General features: G+C 32.7%; 3 protein-coding genes across 3 annotated transcripts; 1 reads left to right on the plus strand and 2 right to left on the minus strand.

Moving 5' to 3' along the window:
• Window positions 1–6,241: 6,241 nt before the first annotated feature.
• Window positions 6,242–8,383, minus strand: LOC140861105 (uncharacterized). Its single transcript, XM_073264110.1, has 3 exons — window positions 7,373–8,383; window positions 6,514–7,280; window positions 6,242–6,326 (listed from the first exon to the last, which is right to left on the minus strand). Exons 1-3 carry the CDS (start codon window positions 8,381–8,383, stop codon window positions 6,242–6,244), a joined length of 1,863 nt encoding a protein of 620 aa, XP_073120211.1.
• Window positions 8,384–13,867: 5,484 nt separating this feature from the next.
• On the plus strand, window positions 13,868–16,548 carry LOC140866236 (transcription factor bHLH63-like). The gene is made up of 7 exons (XM_073271180.1): window positions 13,868–14,624; window positions 14,769–15,005; window positions 15,097–15,231; window positions 15,324–15,395; window positions 15,488–15,697; window positions 15,775–15,874; window positions 16,338–16,548. The coding sequence occupies exons 1-7, from the start codon at window positions 14,226–14,228 to the stop codon at window positions 16,373–16,375; spliced, it is 1,191 nt and encodes a 396-aa protein (XP_073127281.1). The 5' UTR covers window positions 13,868–14,225; the 3' UTR covers window positions 16,376–16,548.
• A 1,794-nt stretch (window positions 16,549–18,342) lies between these two features.
• Window positions 18,343–19,929, minus strand: LOC140867459 (syntaxin-112-like). Its single transcript, XM_073272525.1, has 2 exons — window positions 19,847–19,929; window positions 18,343–19,377 (listed from the first exon to the last, which is right to left on the minus strand). The coding sequence occupies exon 2, from the start codon at window positions 19,362–19,364 to the stop codon at window positions 18,474–18,476; it is 891 nt and encodes a 296-aa protein (XP_073128626.1). The 5' UTR covers window positions 19,365–19,377; window positions 19,847–19,929; the 3' UTR covers window positions 18,343–18,473.
• Window positions 19,930–24,839: the final 4,910 nt, after the last annotated feature.

Raw genomic sequence — 24,839 nt, forward strand, 5'->3', positions numbered from 1 at the left:
GGTCGTCGCTGTCATCACTCATATCGTCACTATCAAAAGCAGGTGCCGGGTTTGAAGTACCAAAGGCAGGTGGCCACTGAGGATAAGGGGGAAAAGGATGAGCCGAACTCGCCGCTTGAGGAAATTGGTGGCTCAATGCACCAGTGAATCCCATCATGTAATCTATGAAAACGTCATGTCTTTGCTGAAAGTGATGGAATTCTTGATGATGTTGGCGCAGATCCTCCTCAAGAGATGTCACACGCGCTTCCAAAGATGGTGATGCTTGAGTCTGTGAGGCAGAAGCTCTACTAGCTGCTGCGCTAGCATTGAAAACTCGTCGTGCAGCACGTTCTCTCTGTTCGCTAGCTGATGGATGGCGCGTGGAAGAACCCCCACCGGGTATCAGGGCCGTGGGCTTCAATAACTCTTCAGTCGGGCTCCAATCTACACCCACTGCTTCGCATAAATCCGTAATAAGAGATGGCAAAGCTAGGCCCCCCCTCGAACGACCAGTGAAGATGTTCTGAATGGTCTCTTGACAAATTCGGCCTAAATCCATGGACATGCCCTCTACAATGCAATATACTAGAATTGCCCTCTCCCATGTGACCTCATGATCATGGTCAGTTGGTTTTAGTTTAGCGCAAACCAGAGCATACCACCTCTTGGCATCCCTCTTCAAATCAATCTTCCTCAACTTGTATGGTTTGAAATCACTTCCCAACCTCCATACAGCACCCGGAACACAGATAGATTGAAGAATGGCATCATAATCAATCTCCCCAGATCGATATGCAACATACTCATCATTGTCTATTGGCGGGATATGAAATAGAGTGTTAATCGCCACCGAATCAAATGGCACCATCTTTCCTCGCACCAAAACCTTGTAATCATCGTGCTTAACTTTCAGATTGGCATAAAATTCCCTCACCAATGAAATAACAGCTTCTTGGGGTTGCTTAACAAATTTAAGCCACTGTCGCTCGAGCACTTCATCCCCGACATTACACCTAATCACCCCATTCGGCTCAAAGCCAATGGTAGTATCAAATCCTCTTTCAGGCAAAATATTCTTAGATAGAAATGCCTTATAGTTCTCCTCGGCCTGTTTATTCCAAAAACGATGATGATCAAACTCAGGGGCTGAAGATGAAGATTCGCCCAACTTGGTTTTCTTCTTTGGAGCCATGTTTCAAACACGTAGAGTGCACAGTACTAACTTGCAATGCACCAATACAAATCAACACTCGTTACACCCCCAAACTATCTATTCAATTCACAGCACCTTCGTCGCTTCAATGTGACAAACACCACAATCAACTTGATACACCCAACTCTACTACAAATCCACGCCACAATCTCCACTAACTTAATAACCCAATAAATAGAAAAGTTGTCCACCCGTGAACAGATACACTTACCACTGTAACAAGATGAAACTCCGCAACAACCCAGAAAGTATAGCCGAGTACCAAGATCAATGTACCACCCGCAGACGAGAAGAGAAGGTGGAGAACAACGAAAATTTATAATGTAAGGATTGAAGGAAGAGAACAAGAAGATAGAGAAAAAAAGGAAAAGAAAAAACAATAGAAGAAGAGATGGAGAGTAATCGGTGGTTGGAAGAGAAAAAAAATATGGAGGAAAAGGAATTTGAGGGTAAAATTAGAAGTGAGAATGAGAGAAAGAAGGAAAGAAATCGGGTGAAATATTCAGACAGTGCGGGCACGCGAGAGGACAAGCGGGCGCGCATAGTAATCTGTCTGTGTTAATTTCCGCGGAATGCGACGCGTGGGCGCTCCAGATGACAGGCGCCTGCGCATAGGACTCTGGTTCTTGACTTGAAATTATGATTTTTTCACGTGCGGACGCGCCGAAGGTGAGGCGGGCGCGCATAGCACTCTGTACAAAGACTTCGTTGATGATATTTTTTCACGCGCGGGCGCACCAAAGGTAAGGCGGGCGTGCATAGTTCGCTGGATCACATCTTCAGTTTTTATTTTTGAGAAGCGTGGGCGCGCCAGATGGAGGGCGAGCGCGTATAGCTTGCTGGAAATTGGTTCCTAAGAATGAAAAGGAAAGGAGAAAAATAAAACTGCGAAAATGACAAAATTAAAAAAAAAAACAAAAAACAAAACAAACAAACAAATAAACAAAAGAACACAAGCACAATGGAATAAAGTGAGACTTGAGGAATTTCATGTCTAAGTTATTAAAAGCATTTGGTATCTACTAAATATAGTATAATTGACGTTTAATCACAAGCATAGCCTCCGATTTATTCACTACGTTGAGGAGGTGAATATAAGACATGCATGTGCACTTTGGTTAGTGAATAAAATTCCTTGGCATATAAATATGCACTAACCAATAAAAATTGAAAGAACTAACGAGAGTACATATTTCAGAAAATTAGGTACAGCCAAGCCTACCATAAAGTACAAACGACCGATAATAAAGTACATAACGTCGTAAAACAAGCACATTGGAATAAAGTGAGACTTGAGGAATTTCATGTCTAAATTATTAAAAGCATTTGGTATCTACTAAATATAGTATAATTGACGTTTAATCACAAGCATAGCCTCTGTTTTATTCACTACGTTGAGGAGGTGAATATAGGACATGCATGTGCACTTTGTTTAGTGAATAAAATTCCTTGGCAAATAAATATGTACTAACCAATAAAAATTGAAAGAACTAACGAGAGTACATATTTCAGAAAATTAGGTACAAACAAGCCTAACATAAAGTACAAACGGCCGATAATAAAGTACATAACGTCGTAAAACAAGCACATTGGAATAAAGTGAGACTTGAGGAATTTCATGTCTAAATTATTAAAAGCATTTGGTATCTACTAAATATAGTATAATTGACGTTTAATCACAAGCATAGCCTCCGATTTATTCACTACGTTGAGGAGGTGAATATAGGAGATGCATGTGCACTTTGGTTAGTGAATAAAATTCCTTGGCAAATAAATATGCACTAACCAATAAAAATTGAAAGAATTAACGAGAGTACATATTTCAGAAAATTAGGTACAGCCAAGCCTACCATAAAGTACAAACGACCGATAATAAAGTACATAACGTCGTAAAACAAGCACATTGGAATAAAGTGAGACTTGAGGAATTTCATGTCTAAATTATTAAAAGCATTTGGTATCTACTAAATATAGTATAATTGACGTTTAATCACAAGCATAGCCTCCGATTTATTCACTACGTTGAGGAAGTGAATATAGGACATGCATGTGCACTTTGGTTAGTGAATAAAATTCCTTGGCAAATAAATATGCACTAACCAATAAAAATTGAAAGAACTAACGAGAGTACATATTTCAGAAAATTAGGTACAGCCAAGCCTACCATAAAGTACAAACGACCGATAATAAAGTACATAACGTCGTAAAACAAGCACATTGGAATAAAGTGAGACTTGAGAAATTTCATGTCTAAATTATTAAAAGCATTTGGTATCTACTAAATATAGTATAATTGATGTTTAATCTCAAGCATAGCCTCCGATTTATTCACTACGTTGAGGAGGTGAATATAGGAGATGCATGTGCACTTTGGTTAGTGAATAAAATTCCTTGGCAAATAAATATGCACTAACCAATAAAAATTGAAAGATATAACGAGAGTACATATTTCAGAAAATTAGGTACAACTAAGCCTACCATAAAGTACAAACGACCGATAATAAAGTACATAACGTCGTAAAATAAGCACATTGGAATAAAGTGAGACTTGAGGAATTTCATGTCTAAATTATTAAAAGCATTTGGTATCTACTAAATATAGTATAATTGACGTTTAATCACAAGCATAGCCTCCGATTTATTCACTACGTTGAGGAGGTGAATATAGGACATGTATGCGCACTTTGGTTAGTGAATAAAATTTCTTGGCAAATAAATATGCACTAACCAATAAAAATTGAAAGAACTAATGAGAGTACATATTTCAGAAAATTAGGTACAGCCAAGCCTACCATAAAGTACAAACGACCGATAATAAAGTACATAACGTCGTAAAACAAGCACATTGGAATAAAGTGAGACTTGAGGAATTTCATGTCTAAATTATTAAAAGCATTTGGTATCTACTAAATATAGTATAATTTAAGTTTAATCACAAGCATAGCCTCCGATTTATTCACTACGTTGAGGAGGTGAATATAGGACATGCATGTGCACTTTGGTTAGTGAATAAAATTCCTTGGCAAATAAATATGCACTAACCAATAAAAATTGAATGAACTAACGAGAATATATATTTCAGAAAATTAGGTACAGCCAAGCCTACCATAAAGTACAAACGACCGATAATAAAGTACATAACGTCGTAAAACAAGCACATTGGAATAAAGTGAGACTTGAGGAATTTCATGTCTAAATTATTAAAAGCATTTGGTATCTACTAAATATAGTATAATTGACGTTTAATCACAAGCATAGCCTCTGATTTATTCACTATGTTGAGGAAGTGAATATAGGACATGCATGTGCACTTTGGTTAGTGAAAAAAATTCCTTGGCAAATAAATATGCACTAACCAATAAAAATTGAAAGAACTAACAAGAGTACATATTTCAGAAAATTAGGTACAGCCAAGCCTACCATAAAGTACAAACGACCGATAATAAAGTACATAACGTCGTAAAACAAGCACATTGAAATAAAGTGAGACTTGAGAAATTTCATGTCTAAGTTATTAAAAGCATTTGTTGTCTACTAAATATAGTATAATTGACGTCTAATCACAAGCATAGCCTCCGATTTATTCACTACGTTGAGGAGGTGAATATAGGAGATGCATGTGCACTTTGGTTAGTGAATAAAATTCCTTGGCAAATAAATATGCACTAACCAATAAAAATTGAAAGAACTAATGAGAGTACATATTTCAAAAAATTAGGTACAGCCAAGCCTACCATAAAGTACAAACGACCGATAATAAAGTACATATTGTCGTAAAACAAGCACATTGGAATAAAGTGAGACTTGAGGAATTTCATGTCTAAGTTATTAAAAGCATTTGGTATATACTAAATATAGTATAATTGACGTTTAATCACAAGCATAGCCTCCGATTTATTCACTACGTTGAGGAGGTGAATATAGGAGATTCATGTGCACTTTGGTTAGTGAATAAAATTCCTTGGCAAATATATATGCACTAACCAATAAATATTGAAAGAACTAACGAGAGTACATATTTCAGAAAATTAGGTACAGCCAAGCCTACCATAAAGTACAAATGACCGATAATAAAGTACATAACGTCGTAAAACAAGCACATTGGGTAATAGTTACTAAAATTTAGTGGCAAATAAAAGGTTGACAATAAATATTGAAAGACCTAACTAGAGTACATATTTAAGAAAATAAGGTACATCCGAGTCAGTATTTAAGTGCATATGACCGATAATAAAGTACATATCATGGTAAACCAAGAACATTGTAACAAAGCAAGACTTGTTGAATTTCATTTCTAAGATAGTAAAATCATTTGGTATATACTCAATATAGTATAATTTACGCATAATCACAAGCATTTCCTCGGATTTATTCATTAAGTTGATGAGGTGAAAATAGGACATGCATGTGCACTTTGGGTAATAGTCACTAAAATTTAGTGGCAAATAATAAGTTGACAATAAATATTGAAAGACCTAACTAGAGTACATATTTAAGAAAATAAGGTATATCCAAGTCAGTATTTAAGTACATATGACCGATAATAAAGTACATATCATGGTAAACCAAGAACATTGCAACAAAGCAAGACTTGTTGAATTTCATGTCTAAGATAGTAAAACCATTTGGTATATACTCAATAGAGTATAATTTCATGTATGTTGTACCATATATCGATCGATCAAATCATTTATAAATGAAATCTCGACAATTATACCTTACTGTAGTGTATGTTGTACCATATGTGTAGATTGAGTGAACCTGATTTCTTAGTATATGTACTAATATTCAGTAAACAAATCCGACATGTGTTGGTCATTTATCAAACTAGCCATGTGCGCACAAAAAAACCATCATCCGTGTTAATGTTTTCAGCAACACCAAATAACAACACCATCAAGGTTAAACGTCAACGATAACAAGCATATCAATAAGTTGTGCACAATACAAACATAAGAACCATCTAGGCAACGCTAAACCATAAATAACTAGAACTCCACAAAGTTCGGACTAAAATGTCTAAGAACTGAAACCATTAAACTAAAACTAAACCACAAATCCACCACTGGAACGCGTATGCTTCCTAGCAGGCAAATCCACGATCAATTGCCCTTCCTCTCTCCTTTTTCTGCTGCAAAAATGTAAAAAAAGTAATTAGTTATCAATACTTTGTAATAATAATATATAATAAGAAAGGATGTCAAATCATTACAAGTAGACTCAATATTGAGATACTGTTTCAATTAACCATATAAACCTATTCTATAGCTTCTTTGCAACTACGTCTGTTGTGCACTGGCTTATGACAACGACCGCACTTTGACACACGTGTTTCAACTTGAGATGGAATCCTCTTAGTCCTTCTACGACCTGGTTGACTTCGTATATCCGGAGCATTGATTACAGATCCTTCGTCATTGTTGTTCTCGTACATGTCAAATGTCGGTATGAGATTGATCATTCCTTTATATGCTTGACGATACATTTCAATATGGAAATACCGATCACAAAAGGCATATAGCGACATTGACTTTGATTTAATAGCTGCACAAGCATGCTTGCACGGAAGCATATTAATCTGCCAAGATTTGCATGAACAAGTCCATTCATTCAAATCAACCGCAAATGATTTATCACCATCAACTACCTCAAATTTCCAACCACATGATTTGTTAATACTCAAGTTTCTGGATTCAATATATGTGCTAGCTAGAGCCTTCTCCTTCTTCGGGCTTAATTCCTGAACCATGACTAATGTTGTTTCCCGTCGTCTGTGCATCATGTTCATGATTTGCACACGTACATGATCCACCATAGAAACAATTGGAAGATGACGAGCTGGTTTAACCCAGTTGCTCCAACATTCGGCAATGTTATTATTTATTACACCCCATCGCCTACCAGGAAACAAAGCATTTGCCCAACTTTGTGGATCAGAACTTGTGATAAAAGTACTAGCACGAGGCATGGATTCCAAAATATTATTAATGTGGCGTGTAAATTCTTGTTGTGAAGGGGCATATGCAGCTTTCTTGAACACAGATGACCAATGTTTTTTGTTGTGTAGCGGATAACTTCGCAAGACCTTCAATGACAAGAAAGTTAACACAGTTATATGACCATCAATAAATAATACTATTTGAAGATTTCAAAAAAAAAGTTAAATTACTTACTAACCTGCTTCACAAAATTATCCACCAAGTGCCTCAAACAATACGCATGGTGACTTCCCGGAAATAATAGCTTAACAGCCTTGATAATACCGGGATGTCTATCTGAGAAAAAAGTGAACTTTTCAAACACCATGATATGTTGCAAAACAAGGACACCTCTCAAATGAAAACAAAACCATTCCCAATTCGAATCATTCTCAGCATCCACTACAGCGTATGCCAATGTAAAAAGATCATCATTGGCATCTTTTGCCACTGCAAGTAGGATACTACCTTTATATTTGTTCTTAATATGAGTTCCATCGAGAAAAATCATTGGTCTACAACCAGTAGCAAAACCAACTGCACATGCATTAAAACAAAGGAATAACTGTTTGAATTTATTGGTTACTACATCAATCTCACAATCTGCCACAATACCAGGATTTGTTTCTCTAACTGCACGACAATACCATCTCAATTTGTCATAACACCCCTTATCTGTGCCATGGAGATCATGCATAGCTAATTCCTTGTCCTTCCAAGCCTTGTGATACTCTAAATCTACTCCAAAATCTCTGTGTACATCTTTCACCATTGCACAGGGACGGTAAGATGGCTCTCCCCTCAATTTATTCTTCATCAAATCTGCGACCCAAGCTGAATCAGCTCTTGGATGTCCTCTACCAGATAAATTGTCCTCTCCACAAGTGTGTTGTAAATTGCATTTTTTGATCCCAAATAGATTTTCTGCCTTATGTCTGGATGCATAAACTCGCCACTTGCAACTATGTTCAGTACAAACAACAATAATCTTATCTCGATCATTTTTGGCATACAAAAGTGAGCGTCTTATAGCAACAGAATATTTTTTCATATAAATTCTAAATTCTGCAGCATCTTTGAATGTTTGGCCCACCCCACGTATGCAATGAAACCAAGAATCAAGGGAATTTTGTACGGGAGCCTCTTCAAGCTCATTATCACTTCTGAATTGTCTGTCATCTTCATCGTCCCTTATGAATTTCACAACCATATCTTTAGAATTACTTTTAGGATGAATCAACATTAAAAATCACCAAAAAACTATAACGAAGTACAACAACAAAATCACGCTTTCAAACTCTATCTATACATAAAGATAACAAATAATTATCGAAGTAAACAGTATAGACAGTGAAAAAAAAAAAAAAGGAACGAGTGAATTATACCTCTCAGTATTTAAACCTCCTGTAGTCTGATCTTTTTTCTCGGCCCTCAATTCAATCATAGTTAGCCTCATACACATGTGAAGATGTATCATATTACGGGCATCATCATTGTTATTCAAGGTAACGTACATCTTGTACTGTGGAGCTATGTATTGTAGTGACATAGATTGAGGATTAATTTGTTCATATTTGCTTGACAAACTCTGAAATAAATCATCCAAACTAGATCCACTCATAATTGAAATCACAAATAATTTCTCATTACATTTGCAGCAACCCAAAAAAGCAAGGTTGGAAGAAGACCCTACTCCAGATTCCATTCTACAAAAATAAAAGTAGTTTTCAATCAATAAAAGTTCTCGCATATGATATTTCTAGAACTATAATTCATTTAAATCTGAAATAAGTAAGATTTCATCTTTCAACAGCATAAATCAAACAAAATTTAACGTACAAGCATTTCAAACAAAGAACTATATAATAAATCATAAATATAACCTCAGAGTTATTTAGAAAAATGTCATTCTAAACCAAATGTTATTATTTGGTGCAATATTTGATTCAGAGTTTTATAAAAATCATATACAAGAGAACCATGGATTTGGGCATCTAAAAATACAACAAATGAAGATAACATTACAAAATATTAGAAGCCAAAAAAAATGGTGAGTGGATTGCACAACAATATCTTCTTCGGATAAATAAAACTCGTTAGTAGATAGATGCGTAACAATGATTGAGTTTACAATTGATTTTTTTAAATCCCAAAAAAAAATCTTGAAGCATTGCACTTCAATATTCATGCACTATTATCATCAATATTGAAAAATTAAAATCTTCACTTACTTCAACTAGAAGAAATGCAATATTGGCTATAACATAATATCGTATCAAAACCTATATAAAAAATATAAAAACAAGACCCAACTTCATATAACCAAAAACATGAATCTATCTATCAAATTTGGGAATTTCGATTGTAGCTCATACGATCAATTTGAACAATCATTGAATAACAAAATCTTGCGGGCTACACCAATTAGAAAAACTTTAAATCACAAAGTTATAATGTCCTGGTAAATCCCCAAACCACAAGGATAATTAATCGTTTCTTTATATCAACCAAAAATCATATATTTCAAGTAAAGGAAATAATAAATAAACAAAATGAAGACTTCTCATTCATAATTTATATTAATGACATTATGTTTTCGGGTTTAAAACCTAATGAATATCAAGTAACTCAATTCCACTTGAAATGAGTCTGGATAGATCAAATCTACACAAATCTGAAAAAAAAACATATAAAGAAGATCAAATCGACTGAAAAATCTCAACATTAACACAGGACACAGAGGCATCGATGGTCAATAAACACATACAAAAGATGAGCACTTACACACAACTTCGGTCAATATGCAAGAGCGAAGAACGGAGAAGGTGACTCGTTGCTTGCTTCAGTCTCTTTGTAGGTGAGTTTCGTCGGTTGATGGGTTTCGGTGGTTGAGGCCGTGAGTTTTCTGCCATTGAATGGGTGGTGAGGGCTTTAGATTGGAGGTGGGGTTCAGAAAAGAGAAAATTCAAAGCCGATGAAAATAATATATGTATCTATATATATAAAGGGTAAATATGTAAATTGGATTTTGTAGGGAGTGAAAAACAAATGCAGTAGAGTGTCAGGGAGTGCAAATGATAATTGGCTGTTGGAGGGACTGAATGATAAATCTAGTTTATGTTTAGGGATTTTTTCCTAATTCACCCATAAATCATTACTTGTTTTTGGAAAAACACCATAATATAAAATCAAAAGTTTTTGTGTTATATATAATACAATTAAGACATAAAAGAATATTGTCGTTAATCCATTCTAAATTCAAAGAGATCGTAATTAAAGGTTTATGAGCTAAATTATAAGCCACGCCATTTGTGTCCTCGTATGACGCAAGGTATGAAGCTATTGGATTCCAGTAGTGCTCAAATTTCAAATAAAAAATGTTAATATGTAAGAAATATTAGTATTTTATGACATCACGTCAGTATTCTAGCAAAATAAGATTTAAATACAACAAAAAACAAATTTACAAGACTAGATATCCAATTACTTTGACAAGTTAGATGATTAAATAAAAAAAAACAGATAACTTCATCTTTTGCATCATAAATTCAAAGGGAGTTGTAAAGGTTTATGAGATAAATTATAAGTCACGCCATTTGTGTCCTTTTCATATGATGCAAAGAGATGAAGTGGATTCCAGCAGTGCTCGAATTTCAAATAAATATGTTAATATGTATGCAATATCAGTATTTTACGGTGTCACGTTAGTATTCCAAAAAAATATGGTTAAAAACCAACAAAAAAGCAAATTTACAACACTAAGGTTCAACTTTAACAAGTTAGATGATTAAATAGAAAATAAAACAACTTACGAGACCAATTCGACATTTTTCTTACATATAAATCACATAATACAACAAAGATGCGATGGAAATAGATGGTATAACAATTACTATTTGGAGCACTTGATGGTGTGCTACTTCGAAACATCAGCTGATGTCATTGTATAAAATCATACTGGATGTATCACACCTCATATAGTATAGACTATATTTCAGTTATCACCATGTCATATTTGAGTGATTGATTTTCGATTCGTTAACTCTTAATCACATATATTGTACGTGAAATCGTTATTGACAAAGATACGATGATATATTTTTGGATCAAATGCAACCACATTACTTTTGGAACCTATTAACCCCTCAATTCAAGTGATGTAAACTATTTGAATGGTCTTGGTCGATTTCATTATTCATATCAATCCTTCATGATATATCTATCACAAGGCTTATGTCAAGTCACTTGCAAAATTTACTACGGAATTACCTAAACTACAAGGCACATTGAACCAAGTATATATCTATCATATATGACTTTAATTGCCATCTTTAGACATTAATCTATATGTATGCACCCAATCAATCGTATATTTTTTTGCTATTTTTATAATATGTTATGTCAATGTCACGTTAATTCTATAATAATATAACTTATACACTTGTTAGTTGCTGCTTAACAATGAAATTTACAATAATTTAAAAAAAATAAAAAAGGAATTTTTTTTTTAAAAAAAAATATCGAGTATTAGTACAAATTGGCGTCAAATGACGGCGGAGGAAACTACATTTTTCTTATTATTATGAGTGCTTAAGAAATGTCATTTTCCTTAATCTAGGATATTTAATTTGTTGCTTAAGTCATCTTAGTATAGTCCTCCCATAATTTTATATTTACATATATATATATATATAAATGAGTTTTGATCACATGAGCAACTACGTACCGTGAGCAATTATGTGAGCAACAGCTGACGTGATATCTTGTACATTCAATAAGTGAACGACACGTCAGCTGTTACTCACGTAGTTGCCCATCGTGGTTGCTCATGTGATCAAAACTATATATATATATATATTAATATATATATATATATATATATTATATATATATATATAAATTTTCAGCTGCCCAACCAATGATGCCCAACTCATCCCCGACAACTAAAACCCGGTAGTGAGTTTTAGTGACACGAATTTTTTTTAAAAAAAACAACTAAAACCCGGTAGCAGGTTTTAGTGATCGGAGACGAGTTGAGCAGGAATGGTTGAGCAACTGAAAATTACTAAATATATATATATATATATATATATATATATATATATATATATTACAATTTCTAAAGTAACTCTAAGATATACATTTTCATATAAAAGTCAAGCCATTCATTTACAACGTACTATAACTCAACTAAAGACATTAAATTAGGATATAAAATTGAAATGCAAACCAAAAAGCAACATCGAAATATTTAATATTAGGAATAATCACAGCTAAAAAATATATAATATTAGGAGTCATCTTCCATTTAAAAGGGGACTGACATCTATATATATGTTTAGATACATACATATATATAATTAATTAAATAAATAAATAATTTAAAAAGAAATGATATCTACGCTGGATCATTCTTGTCTCATGACAAGGAATGTGTAGAAACTACCATGTGGTCCACCAGTCAAATGCCCTAAGCATCTTTCAGTCCCGATGCTCAATTTCAGTGAATAAATTTTTTTTATCTATATATTTCGAGGGAAATATGTAGTACTTAGGGTTTTAAACCAAATACATCGTATGGTTATGTATAGTATGTGAGATTAACGTACATGCTGAGAAAAATAATATTTTGACGTAAAAAATAATATTTTGCACACGAATTAATATGTATGCCACAATATAATTGACATGAAAAATAATAATTTTCACTCAAATCAACATATATTATACAATATTTCTAAATAACTTGACGTACAAAAAAATTATATTTTTTACTATGAAAATGTTACTTTGAACATAAAAATAACAATTTTCATATGAGTAAAATATTTTTCACTCAAATCAGTATGTAATATATCTTCATAATATAACTACAAAGAAAATGATAATTTTTTAGTAAAAAAATATTTTTCATGGTTTAATTGAAGATCTGTATTATAAAAGTGATTCGTGAAACGGTCTCTTGCGCATTTTTGTGTTATATTAAATATTTAATTTATAGGATATAATATGCAAGTATTTGAATTTTTTGAAGTGGATATTGAATAATAAAAAAAAAGACATTATTTTTCTAAAACGAGGGAGGTGTTTCAGTAAATTAAAACTCAATTGGTGTCATAAAGCTACATTAATATGCGTTAATATAAGTGTCTCTCGCTTAATATAATAGTTAAGAGTCAAAGACAAACGAAAAAACATATCAAAAAATGTAATTAATAATGGTACTTGGTGCACTTGGATAAATCTCTCCGACAAGAAAGAGATATGGGTTCGAATACATGTAATAACGGAAAAAACATCATACCCATAATATATAATAAAAAAGACGCAATTAAAATTAATCAAATGATATTCCAAGAATAGAATGAATCCCTACTCTTCAAGCTATATGGTGACAATAAATGTAATACAAACCCTTCCCTATTTCACACACATTACATAACAATATACACTTGACACATCAAATTTGGAACTTTAAGAATATCTATTTTCATATACATTATTATTATTATTACTATATATGAAATAGATGGATGAGGTAATCCACCTAATCTAATAAAATAAAGGCCCAAAACGAATTTGGGCCTTGTCCCAGTGTCTAGGGCCCCTCAGACACGCCCACGTGGCTAGTCATGCTTGTTGGGCCCACACACCATGGCCTCTGATCATGGCTCCATTAAATAATTTCCCCGTTTGCCCCACTCCCCCCAATTCAAGTCTCTCTCTTATTTATTCCGGCGGATTCCGGCTATCTTTTTTCAGATTTTCCCGGCAATTCTCTTCCAAAAATTATATTTATACCCAACATTTCCACACTCTTTAATCCTTAAAATTGCCATTTTCCCCCAAACTTTTCGTTTCTCTCCACTCCTAAATAAAGGTCGGAACTTGGCCACTACTTTCCCAAAACAAGAATTACGTACACTGGATGCGAATTACTCCTTTTATTTGGCCAAGAAAAGTGCTTGAAGTTGGAGTTAAAGCACACTTTGCACTATATCTACTCTTATCTGCTGAATTCTTGAAAAGGGTCTTGCGAAAATTCATCGGAGATGTTTTCTGGGAATGCAGAGATGAGTGTGCTGGAGCGGCAACGGGCGCGTCTGAATTGGCAGCAAGAGAACTTGATCCAACACCATCCCTTCACTTATTTCAACGAGAACGAGCACTTTGATGGTGCTTTCTTGATGGGAAATGGCGATCAAGGTTTCGGTGAGCTGCTGATGGGCAGAGCAATGAAGCCCGACCCCGGTTTCGAAGAGGGGTGGAATGGTTTGAATTATGGGAATGGGTCCGAGTTTGAAATGAGTTGCGCTCTTCCAAGAACTGCGAGTTGCCCGCCCGCTGTGGCGGAGGTGAATGATGGCAAAGGAAAGGAGGCTGCTTTGAGCTCTGCCACCGGAAAAGAGAGTTTCAAGAAGAGAAAGGCTGATAAAAATCAGATTCCTAAGGTGAGTTTATAGTTTATATAGCGGCAGGCAGCTCGAGGGATGCATGGTGAAGGGTTAAATTTTTATTCGTAATCTTCCCATAATTTGAATTGAGAGTAAATTTGGAAAAAAAATAAAAAATGGGTTTTTGGGACATGAATTCAGGTAGCGGCGGAAGAAAAATCCCAGGACAAAAAGATGAAAGGGTGCGCAGAAGAGGACACGAAGATCACAGAACAAAACAGCAACAGCAAGAGCACCATCACTACTGTCGACAACAAAGTAACTTCCGACGAAAACTCAAAGGAAAATTCGAAGCCCTCCGAGGCTCCAAAGCCAGATTATATTCATGTTCGAGCTCGACGCGGGCAAGCCACGGACAGCCACAGCTTGGCCGAAAGAGTAAGAACACCAGCACCCCATTCAGAGATTCCTCTGTCCCAGTAACAGCAAGAATTCGTTTTGAATGGATTTTTTGACGTAATGTTGGCAGGTTCGGAGGGAGAAAATCAGCGAAAGAATGAAGTACCTACAAGATTTAGTTCCGGGATGCAACAAGATCACTGGGAAAGCCGGGATGCTGGACGAGATAATAAACTATGTCCAATCCCTTCAAAGACAAGTAGAGGTACATATATGGAACCAGAGCCATTAGTTTCCAAATTTTAGCAACTATTTGCGCCTCTAAAGATGAACTTAATCAGTCAATCATTATGGCAGTTCTTATCCATGAAACTGGCGGCAATGAATCCAAGATTGGATTTTGAAACTGACAACTATTTAGCTAAAGAGGTACAGAGAATGCTTTCCGATCCTATACATACCCCCCCCTCCTTTAAGTCTGCTCACTATCGATTATGACATGCATCATTTGGATAAAACAGATGTTTCAGGTTTGTGCATCTAGCATTCCCCCGCTCGGGTCGGCGGCGGAATCTGTCAATCCTACTCATCTTCAGTTCAATGGATTAGGACAAGGAGTCTCAAGTTGTGGCCTAGAAATGGGATTAAATCCTCCGGATGCCACGCTTCGGAGAACGATCAGTGCTCCTGTGTCAATTCCGGACACCCTATTCGACTCGTCCTGTTTGAATGTAAGTATTTTTCCATCTAATTCTTGGTTTTGATACTATTTTAAGCATGTTTCCTAAAAACCAACTTCAACATACAGCAAATTCAGTCATTAACTTGGGATGCCGAGTTACAGAATCTATACGGTATGGATTACCAACAAGGAAGATCAACATCATTTGTTTCTCCGCCATTTACAGGTACTCTTCGGCGTTCATTCAGACTTTGATGTCTGTTTCTTTGATAATTTAAAGTAATAGAAAATCCCACAAATTTTAGGATATTACCGCATTACTGTGTTCTTTTTCTTTTTCTTGAAACCCAAAAAACAGTGAAACATACGTTATTAAAATGCCATTCCCCCCCTCAGGTGGTCCTCATGAATAAAGTAGTGTAGTGTATTAGGTAGTTTGCTTTTTGTCTACCACATTAAATGACAATGATCAAAGACTGGCTTTTCAATGTCAATAATACACAAACACAGTGCTGTAAAATACACAAGCAGTTCCGGCAAGAGTTCTGATACAGAATTGACACATTTGTGGCCAACTAATTCCTGCATCAAACCATAAATGCTCTCAAATTTTACACCATAGAATTCAAGATCATGTCCTATTTCTAAGACCCAAGATTTGAATATTGGAACTACGAATAATTTTGCAGGTTACATGGATGCCAGCCATGTGAAACAGGAGATGTGAGGTTGCCACTACTAACTAGACGTTTCGAGCTTGAGCTCGAGCCGGAGCCCCGGATTCGTACGATGATGATCTCTTTTGGTTATCCAAAAGTACATGCCAGTGTGTATCTTGTGTATACTAGCAGTCGAGAAATATGCATGATGGTAATGATGAGCAAAAAGAAAATGAGAAAGTAGCCAAAATTTGCTATTAATTAATCATCTCTGTCAATTTGCATCTTCCTTCACACACACACACTCCCCTCCCCAAATTTGCACATCAGCCCAAGAAAATTTAAGACTGATAGATGCAGCAGATAACGAATAAGTGAAACATCATCATCAGATTGCAAAAGTTGTCCACAAAATTAAATCTGAAAGCAATTTTAAGCAATCTATGGAAGATAAAGTAGACAAGAGCCAACCTGTAGAACGTAGATGTTTACTATTGCAAGATTAGAACGAGACCTGTCATTTTTATCAGGACTCCATAATATCTTTTTTATAAAATATTTGGCATCTTTTCGCAAGGAATTTCATTCGAATTATATCCACAAATTTTCTAAATTATAAATTCTGACACTCTAAAACAATCAAGATTCAAGTAAAATCTCCATCTGCCCAAAAACTTTTAACATTAATGACATCAAATAGTTATGTTTTCTGGAGGTGATCACGAGATTAAAATTTACCCATTTGCTAAGGTTGAATCTATGTTTATGGATAAACACTTCGGCTGCATTTTTTGTACGAGATTTTTGGGCTAACAATTGAGATGAAAACAATTCAGATTTATCCATTTGCTAAGGGTGATTCTATGCTACACTGATAAACACTCTCGGTACATTTTATTTACGAAATATTCTCATACAAAAAATACATGGAAAATGTTTTTTCACAGTTAGAATCACTCATTTGCTAAAAAGGACAAGGAATCATCATGAATACCATGACTAGTTTCCAAGCAATAATGTAAATTGTTGACCAAACGGTACGAGTTGCAGTCTTTTGAGCATCATAATTCAATGATGAACTTCAAGAAAGGCAAAACCAACAAAGTCACTTTTTTCCCAGCAAGAGGAAAATGTTGATGCCAACAATTATCACCACAAAAGATTCCTCTGACTCACATTTCTAGAATCAAGTAAAAAGGTGGATAACACTTGATTGAACCCTCGTATTGATTAATGGGAATCCATGGTTAGGTTTGCCAGAACAAGAAATCATGTCTCTAAAATGAAATTGCTTTTATATATATATATATATATATATATATATATATATATATATATTTATTGTGTGATTTATCACAGAATTTGAGTTTCAACACCCTTGTGCTCGAGATCTTGGGTCCGGGTCGAATCAACCTTGCAGCTTATTCTATGTAACTATGTTTAGCCTATACAATTTGCATTCAAACTCATATCCTTGTTTTCACTTTACATAATTACTAGCATTAATAACCATGAGTCAGCTATTCGATCTCGATGTATGAATAATTAACCATAGCAACACTCATTAAGATTTAGCTAACGCCCACGCCCTAAAATAGTTTAAACATAAGTAGTGTGTATAGAATGTATTGTGACATGACCAAGGATGGACCAGGTTCCATACTAGCATCCACGAACAAATTACTTGAGTCTGGTACAACAACGCTGGAACTCGACTCAGAATCATAACCAGATTACATGAATTCAGTCTAAACTATCACAAGTGGCTCAGTTTACTTGCAGTCCTATATATTGTCTAGCATGTACAAATTTTGTAAAGGGCAGGTTAAGTCTGTATTGTGTTAAGTTGATGCTCGCCGTCTGCCTTTTACGCAACATGGATATAGAACATGTGTTTCCAAAACAACAGAAGAAAAGAACCCCATTCAAAGAATATAGCATTCAACAACACTACTACATGTAGCAGAAAATTTGTACTGACTATAGGGCCGATAACAAAGATACGTACAAAAGTCTTAACAATGTCTCTCTTCACAAGACAAACAATGAATGAATACTGAGAATTAGCACATCACAAACCTCAAATGGATTGAACACAACATATTTGAAACAAATGATCATTATAACCACCATCATAAATCTTGGGAAGTTAGTAGTTAAAAGTTTTCAGAATAAAATTGCGATGAGGCATATCAATAGGAACACAAGCACCACTATACCGATCCAAAAGGCCCACATCCTCTTGTTCTTCATTCGTTTAGCACGATCAAGCTCTTTTGTACCACCACTGATATACGCTCCAGCATTCACCACATTTTGCTCGATATTATTCATTTGTTCTCCCTGAGTTTCAACCATAACAGCCATATCAAGAAACACTTGATGTAGTTCAACCAAGCTTCTCTGTATTTCCTTCACTGCCTCATGCCTTTCGTGGTTCTCCAACATTAAATCTCCCTTCCCCTCGAAAAGCCCCTGCAGACCACCTCCTGATATCATCTTCTCAACCATTGCCTCACTCGGTTGTTCCCCTGTGGCACTATAGTACCTCCTCTTAAGCCCTTCTTTGTGATCAGAAACAATTTTTTCCCTCAAACACTGAAAATCATTCATCATATCTTTCAGCTTGACTCTAAGTCCATGAGTCACTGACATTCTTGTGCGATCTATTGGGCTTCCTTCTCCATACGCAGCAGAGACGCTACGGTTAGCCACATTGGACTTGTCTAGTAATTCCAATCTTGTTTTGATGATTTTGGCCTTTCTAAGAATGTTGACCATATCGGAATTTATCCTGTCCCTTAATCCTCGAAGAACCTTGGAACTTTGAGAGGATTTCGTCTCTTCGTTGAGGTCTTGGAGATCAAGAAGCAGATTGGTGATCTCTTCCATATCAGACTTGACAGTGCCCACTTCTTCGAAAAATTTCGACAGATTATTTTCATCATCAGGGTTGAGCTGCCCCATTTCGATATCTGGCCCTGCCTCAAGATCCTTCATCGCCTGTTTCTTGAGATCAACATAACTTAGAAACGATTTCGTCATAAGATCGTTCATCTTGGCACAGAGTCTTGCAATACCAACAACCAAAAAACAAAAACAAATTCAGCCCTCGTGACATCAAAATTCCAATCATATGATAAGAAAGACACATACAAAAAAAAAAAAAAAAAACCATACGCCAATCATAGATAAATCCAACCAAACCCTCGCATCACATACCCCGTGAGACAAATAAAATTCGATCATGTAAAAGAGAATCCACGCAAATAAATTCGAACAAGCCCACAAAACAAAACCCAAAAACAACCCACCACTTCTTCAAAATCTAAATGCAGTAAACGTAACAGCGCAGTGAAAAGAACTTTTCAACATATCAGAGATGAAAGAGGCACAAATATATCAATTGGGATCAGAAAGAAACAAAATTCCATCATCAGCAGCACTCGATATCTTCAACAACAGAATAAATAGTTTCTGATCAACGTAATATAACTAAAATCAAAAGAAACTCCGGAAAAATGAGAAGAAAAGAAAACCTTGAAGAGATGGAGAGGCCAAATGAGGGCGAAGGGAAGGTTCTTGATCTGAAATTTGTTGGAGGGTTTAAAGGAATATCTTGTTCTTGTTTTTCGGCCGTTGTTGGGTCTGATTTCAAATTTAAATTTGGAAAAAAGGGGTTATTATTTTATATAGCCGTTGCGGTTTGCCCTCGGCCGTATTTGGAAATAATTATATACGAAGAGGTTTTGTGTTTAGTTAATTTTTACTTTTTAGTGTTTAATTTGATATATAATCACGTGAATAAGTTGTTTTATGTTTAATTTCTCACTTTGAAATTTTCTTACCAATTGAAAAACCTAATTATTCCAACAGCGGGTCGGATCACCTAATTGTACGATCATTTGAAATTATTAATGATAGAACAAAATTTGAGCAATCGTTTTTTTTTTAAATATATATATATACAGCTATGTTTGAGCAAATTGGTGATAAATCCCCAAATCCAAACTTGACTTTGCTCTAGCTCCCTACCCATAAGATTCTTTGCAATAGCTCCCTAGGACCACAAAACTTGAATATTTAATTGTTTAATTCTTGTACTGGATTTATGCTTAAAATCTAAAGACTTTATGCTAAAATCTAAAGATTTTGTGCTTATTCATGGTACAAAGAATTATCCGTAAAAAATGGTATCAGAGCCTTAAGTTAATTATTCAGACATAATATTATTCGTTAATTCATGTTTCTCTTTGTTGAGGAGAAAATTTTTTTAAAAAAAATGACTTCAAACGAAGCTTTGAATCAAGAGGATTTTATTCATATGAAATCCTATAATCAAGTTAATCTATTCACAAAGCCCGTCATTTCACCTTTTTTTATCTTTATTTGACGTGATATCTCATCCTTCATATTTCTAGGTACTAGTAAGCAGGACGTGTGTTGCACGTGTTATACGATCAGAAAAGATGAAATTATAAGAATTTAAAGAAAAATTAATATTTATGTAGATTTATTTTAGAAAACAAAATTTTCATTGTCCCTTGAAATTTGAATAAAAAACATGGTGTTCATTCTAAATTCTCTATTAAAAAGTATTATAAATTTTTTCTGCCGCTTAATTTTTACTTTTTAATCATGACTATGTTGTTTTTTTGTTTGAGTTTCTTGATTCTTCTATTAAAATCATCAATCCTCTCGTCATCTTGAATCATTGCGATAACTTTTTTGGAGACGAATGACTTTGATTCTCTTTATAAGGTTTTGTTGTTTGTTTGCGTTTGTTCTTCTCTTATCATCAGTTTGTATTTTATTCATTTTATGAGTATTTTGTTTCTAATTATCTGTAGCATTTGTCTTTCATTGTTCTGGTTTCTCAAAATCATCTTCAATTATTTATAGCGCCACATTTTTATATAAGATGGAATTGTCTAATTTGAAAAAAAAACTTGTGATCTTATTTTCTTGGGTGATAAAGTATGTTTTTTTGTTCCAGTGTACATGGTCGATACAATATAAAATACGTTTAATAAATATAAAAATATTGGAATGAATATTTTAAATTAATTTACAAGTGTGCATGTCGGTGCATTTCTCAATAGAACAACCAATAAATGACACTACAACGTTTCTTCAAATAATGTCACTTAATTTAGACATTTCACTTTGATCTTGGATGATTATTGTTATTTGGTACCAGAAAAATCAATTGTGAGAATTTATACACAATAATTAATTTTTTTGATTAAGAATCTATATATAATTAATTTATTATAGGTGAGTACCTTATGACGTCTTTTATATTGATCTTGACATAATTTTTGCAATTAAATCCACCAAAAGTTTTGATAACATCTTTGTAACAATTACTGCAAGCCTTGTACAACGACAATGCTTTATTTTCAATTTAATTGATGCTTTCTTTGATTTAATTATATTTGTCATATAAGAAGATTATCTGATCGTGAACAGGTCGAATTATTTTAAAGTCATATTTAATATAGGAAATTTGATTAATTTTAATTAATTTTGTAGATTTTAAAAATTCACAAGTATTCAGTCCGGACTTTTGTATTCTCTACAAAATTCTAGCAATATTCAAAATAGATTTTCCTAGAGTTTTAAAATTTTAATTGATATTCGATCTTTACTTTTAAAAATCTTACAAAAGTCTACCAGTATTCAAAAATGATAACAAATTGATTGAATTCGTTAACATAAAAACATTAAAACATAAAGTAAAGCAATAAATATTTATCTACAATTTTCTTTGATCAAACACAAAGATTTTAAAAAATTTGGATGTATTTTATCTTCAAAATGTATTTTATATTTGCACTTTTTAATTATCATTTTTATCTTAAGAATTTTTATTTTATTTTTCGAATAAGATTTAAATACTTTCTTAAGTCATTAATTTTTTTTTACAATAGTTTGAAATCAAAACCAAATTAAAATTATAAGTTTTTAATAAAATTATTATGAAAATCATAAAATTTTGTTGCCCATAGAATTAAAAAACGTTAAATTTTTCAATAAATAAAATCTAATTTTTTTGTTAACTTTTGAAATTGATTTTTTTATTATTTTCAATTATTATGTAAATTAATATATTTTTATTCAAAAATTATATTTATACAATTTTAAATAATATTTTTGAATTTTTTTTTACATGAAGATATATATTATAAATTCAAACTTAAGGTTTCTAATTTAATAAATGACAAATTTTTTTAAAAAAATAATGTTATATAAAGAAGCCAACAGATAGATACAAATACATGTATGTAAGGATTAAAATGAATTAAATTTTAAATAAGTAAAATCTATGAATTTTAATAAATTAAAAAGTTATTTCAAACTGATATCCATGTTAAATAATTATTAGTTCAAATAGATCAATGAAGAATAATAATTTATAACAAACTTAGAAATACATATCACAATTAAGCAATTCAATTATATATGAAAGATGTGGCGTAATATTCAAAATCATGCATATTAATATAGACAATTATATATTGAAGTTTTTTTTTAAAGAAAATTAAATTAATTTCAGCGCATCAAATCTTACAACGTTATATACCCCAGATTCAACAAAAAATACATTATTGTAAAATCGGTTGTCGAAAGAATTGAATGAAAATATATTATTATACGGCCATATACTTTGACGGAATAAAAGAATAAGAAACAACATATCTTTGAACAAATCTTGGAAAATTATTGGAGTAACCGATAAGTCCAACTTATTCTTGCTAGAAACCCAATTAAACGACAAAAGTTTATAAAAAAACCTCCAAGCACGACAAAAATAACACGATGAAATCGATGCAAGTACATGTAAGCGATCCAAGTCCACCTTGTTGACTGTCAAGAAAATATAATTAATCAAGAAGATAGAAAAGATAGAATTAATTCATATACATCTTTCACATATTTAATCAATTTCAAAATCCCTATCATTTTAATTTACTTCAATATTATAATCATCCCTGTTTTTGGTTAAAAATCTCACAAAGTAGTTGTCCTTTTTAATTTTTTTTTTATATAAATTGGTTTTTAAACTTAAACAATGTAAATTATAAAAAAACATAATAATAATAATAATAATAATAATAATAATAATAATAATATTATTATTATTATTATTATTATTATTATTATTATTATTATTATTATTATTATTATTATTATTATTATTATCTTCTATCATGTTATTTAAAAACTTTATAACATAATCATAATTATATTAATATTTTTATGTAAATAAATATTTTTATATAATTAATTTTCAAATCACCACAAATAAATTATAAATTTCTATCCTATAAATTTTTAAATAAGTTTTTTTTGCATTAATTATTATAACATTAATTATTATAGTATTAACTAATTTTACATTAATATGTTTTTTTATGAATTTTCATATGAATATTGAAAAAATACATTACCTCATATTTTGTTAAATTTAAGTTTCAAACTTTGGTTGCTAAATTTTATATAGTTTTTTTGTTTTAGATATTTGGTAAATTTAATTTATTTTTTGTATTATTTAATAAAATTATTTATAACGTTATTACTATTATCGGTAAGTTATTATACATAATTAATTATTTTAATAAAAAAATAATATAGTTACCTAAATATAATTGATTTAAAAAAAATTTTACCTAAACATTATTAAATAAAAAATCATATATTATATTGCATGTAAATATTGAATTTTAATAATGTATTTTTGTATATGCAACCACTTTTTAAAATAAAAGATTGATAACATTGTTACCATTATTTTAATTATTTTTATGCTATCAACTATTTTTTTTATTCAATTAAGTTTCAAATGATGACAACTAAACTTTTTAATTTACATTCAATCTCCATTAAACATGGTTATTATTGATTAAATAATTTTTTAATTTAGTTGAAATAAAATAAAAAAGTTTAGTGGATACATAAAAACTGCCGAATGTGGATTCAAACATCAATTTAAGGCAATCATTTAAACATAAGGACAATTTGATGATAAACAAAATTATTTACACATTGAACTTAAAAACTTAAATGTTGGCACAAGGACAAAATAGGCATGCCACAATTAAACTCTCACAATTTTAATGTTCACACAAGGACAAAGTGGACATTTGACAATTACTTAAAAACACAATTTATTTTGTATTTACACAATAAATCGAAGAGTGCATGACAAAAAAATTAATTGAACAATGAAAGACAAAAATATTAGTAGGATAAAAATGTATCTAACATGACAATAAATTAAGAGGCAAACATTTAAGAGGAAGATAATTTCACTCACATTCTTTAAATATTGGCACAAGGACAAAATAGGAAAAATTCGGCCCTACCCATAGGGTATTACCCCATGGGTGATGTGGAATTTTGTGATTGATCTAAATTATGTGGGTCTCACATGATTATATGGGGCCCACATGATTTAAACCAATCACATGCTTCAACCTACCCCATGGGGTAGGAAAGCTTAACAAAATAGGCATATATATACCACAA

This window comes from Henckelia pumila, chromosome 4, assembly GCF_033568475.1.
Source record: "Henckelia pumila isolate YLH828 chromosome 4, ASM3356847v2, whole genome shotgun sequence".
Taxonomy (NCBI): domain Eukaryota; kingdom Viridiplantae; phylum Streptophyta; class Magnoliopsida; order Lamiales; family Gesneriaceae; genus Henckelia; species Henckelia pumila.